Source organism: Stegastes partitus, unplaced genomic scaffold (assembly GCF_000690725.1).
Source record: "Stegastes partitus isolate 25-593 unplaced genomic scaffold, Stegastes_partitus-1.0.2 Scaffold1526, whole genome shotgun sequence".
In the NCBI taxonomy this organism is placed as follows: domain Eukaryota; kingdom Metazoa; phylum Chordata; class Actinopteri; family Pomacentridae; genus Stegastes; species Stegastes partitus.
In genome coordinates this window covers 157,534-160,302 of record NW_007579257.1, presented here as the reverse complement: position 1 = coordinate 160,302, position 2,769 = coordinate 157,534, and the positions used below count along the sequence as shown (strand labels likewise).

The following is a 2,769-nucleotide window of genomic DNA, read 5'->3' as shown; positions in this document are numbered from 1 at the left end:
CCGGTTCTAGACAATGGAAGGACCGTTTACCTCCAGAACCTACCAGAACCATCTGTAGACAGGATCCACTCTGAGGAGAATCAGTTTCTAGTCAGGTCAAAGTTTAGGACTTAACTTCAAACATCCAAACCCGGACAGCTGATTTTCTGTGTAAAAGTGTTGAGACCAGATAACACGCCATCGGGATGAACCAGAACCAGAACTGAACTCTGTCAGAGGCGAATCTAAACCCACTGGTTGGATTCAGTTCTTCTATAAAACATGTGAACACCAAAGTTGTTTCTGCATTTGACAGACAGGAGACACATCCAGCAGCAGAGTGAGAACATCAGGATGTTAGAGACGACTTTCAACACTCAGAAAGTCTGGATTAACGAGTGAACTTGCTTTATGAACTAAAACCACCTCAAAGCGCTGCTGGAGCTCACCTGCTGGAGCTCACCTGCTGGAGCTCGTGTCCAATGTTCAGGGGCTCCAGTCCCCGACCCAGAGGCCGTGGGCTCGAGTCCCGCTCACGGCCCTTTGCTGCAGGCCCGTCCCCACCTTCCCGTCTCTCTCCTGACTGCTTTCAAATAATAATCAAAAAATCACCTCAAAGCTGAGTCAGACTAACTAATATAAGCCTGGATTATCTGGCAAACTGGATGTATGGAGCACAGACAACATAAAGAAAGTCAGGTTTAACTGAAATAAGCCTGGATTATGTGGTGCATTTGATTCATGTAACCCAAATCAGTCAGAGTAGCCGACATAAACCTGGATTATCTGGTCTGACAAACACACACGGAAACCCTCGGAGTGGAAGAATAAACGTGTTGCTCTTTATTTGGTTGGTGTGACTGTGATTATTTTCCGTCTCCACTGTGGAACATGTAACACTGGCCTCCTGCTGTCAACACACGCGTGCAGTCGGGTCACGTGTGAACACGCTAACAGCTGCCACACAGTCATTGCATCACTACACAGACTTTGAACACCATCATTGATCCATGAGGACCAGGAAATACAGCTGCAGGGTCAAAATAAGAAGGACCACGGAGGGGGAGGAGGCGTCCATCTTGGTCTTGTTGGACGGCGGCCATCTTGTTTTACATGTTGAGGTCCGTCAGGTACTTGACAACGCCGCACACCTTGGCGTTCACCTGCCCGCCTGACGCCTCTTTGGTGCCCTTGCCGATGACCAGAGCTGTGGAGACGAACAGCAGCTCAGAAACCAGACACACTCTGACGTGTTGACGTGAATGTGAGTTGGTGTCCTACCCGTTTTGGTCTTCCCCACACAGATGTTGTACGTTGCGCCGTCAGCGTCGGGCGCCGTCTTCATGTCCATGCAGGGAGGCGTGTCGCTCATCATGTCCCTGAGCATCCTGCACTTCACCCCGCTGATGTAGACGCCGTTCTGGAAGAAGGACGATCTGTCGCCATTCAGTTTCTTGATCTCATCCGCCTGACAGAGAGAGACAGACGAGTGTTAGCAGGACAACGCTGCGCTTTCCCAGCCGCCCTGAACTGCTCATTTGCTTTATTAATAAGAAATGTTCAGGCCTTTCTGAATGTGTTTATCTGTTCTCTGTATTCTTTTATTTATTTCAAGCCAATGTATCCCCGTTGTTGTTCATTTAATTTATTCTACTGATTGTTTAACCTCCTCACCTTTTCATTTTTTACTCCGTTCAAAACGGATTTATTTTTATTCCCTTTTAAATCTTTGTTTGATTTATGCCTTTTTAATGTTTCTATATTTCTCCTTCTCATTTGTTTGCTTGATTTTGCTGTTGTTATTTGAATCCATTATTTTATTTAATGAGTCGTTCATTTTTATTTTTATTAATTCATCAGTTTCACTTCATTTGAAAGTTTATTTGATATTATTTTAAATTCAAAAAAATGTAAGCATTTATTTTTGGTTTTCACTCGTTACTGTATCATACATTTTGTGTTTTTCATGTATTTATTTATTATATTATTATTATTATTATTGCATTTACTGACTCGTCATTCGTAATCAAGATTATTGTTTTCACTCCTTGTGAAATCAATTTATGTATATTTTTTCATTTTTGATTTTAAAAAAATCTTCTCATTTATTTTATTTACCTATTTTTATTTTTGTTTTATTAATTAATGTTCACTCTGTTCAAACTTAATTAATTTGTTTTTTGTTGTTTTTTCAAACTGTAATTTAATATTTTCCTTTGTTATAGTAATTTATTTGTTTTTCTTTTAATTGTATGTTTACATTTTCCATTATATTTTTTATTGTATTTTTATCTTCATTAAATGTTTTCAATCTTTACAAAGTGTGTTTATTAAATTTTGTATTTCCACTTTAATTTAAGTTCATATCCCTTTTAATCTTAATCTATTTATTGTCTTATTTTATGTTTATTTGTTCTTATTTATTTGTTTATGTTTTCCTTAGTTTTTGTTTTTTATAACCAACATATATTTTTTTTTATTAATTTTAAAAATAAATGAATAGTTTTTATCTAATTTTGGATCACTGTTTGTAATGCAGCTTCATTTGTGTGACTGAATCTAAGTATTTATTTATTTATTCTCTTTTTTTGTCTCCATTTTACTGTATTTTTTGTTCATGTATTTATTAGTTTGATTTTCCCACAAAACTATTTAATATTTAATTACTTCTTTGATTTTAACTTCAAATCTTATTTGAGTTTAAATAATCAATCATCATTTCAGCTCTTTCCAAAACCTATGAATTACTTCACCATCAAAGCTTTATGTCAGACAAAGAGAAAGACTCTG

The 2,769-nt window shown here is 37.5% G+C and overlaps 1 protein-coding gene across 1 annotated transcript in view; it reads right to left on the bottom strand.

Annotated features, from left to right (window-relative positions):
- Positions 1-796: 796 nt before the first annotated feature.
- pfn1 (profilin 1) overlaps positions 797-2,769 on the bottom strand; it is a 4,488-nt gene continuing 2,515 nt past the window's right edge. Inside the window, exons 3-4 of the mRNA XM_008300322.1 lie at positions 1,261-1,447; positions 797-1,186 (exon numbers count right to left, since the gene is read on the bottom strand). Of these exons, the coding sequence (XP_008298544.1) occupies positions 1,089-1,186; positions 1,261-1,447 (285 nt within the window). The 3' untranslated portion in view covers positions 797-1,088. The remainder of the gene's footprint in view (positions 1,187-1,260; positions 1,448-2,769) is intronic.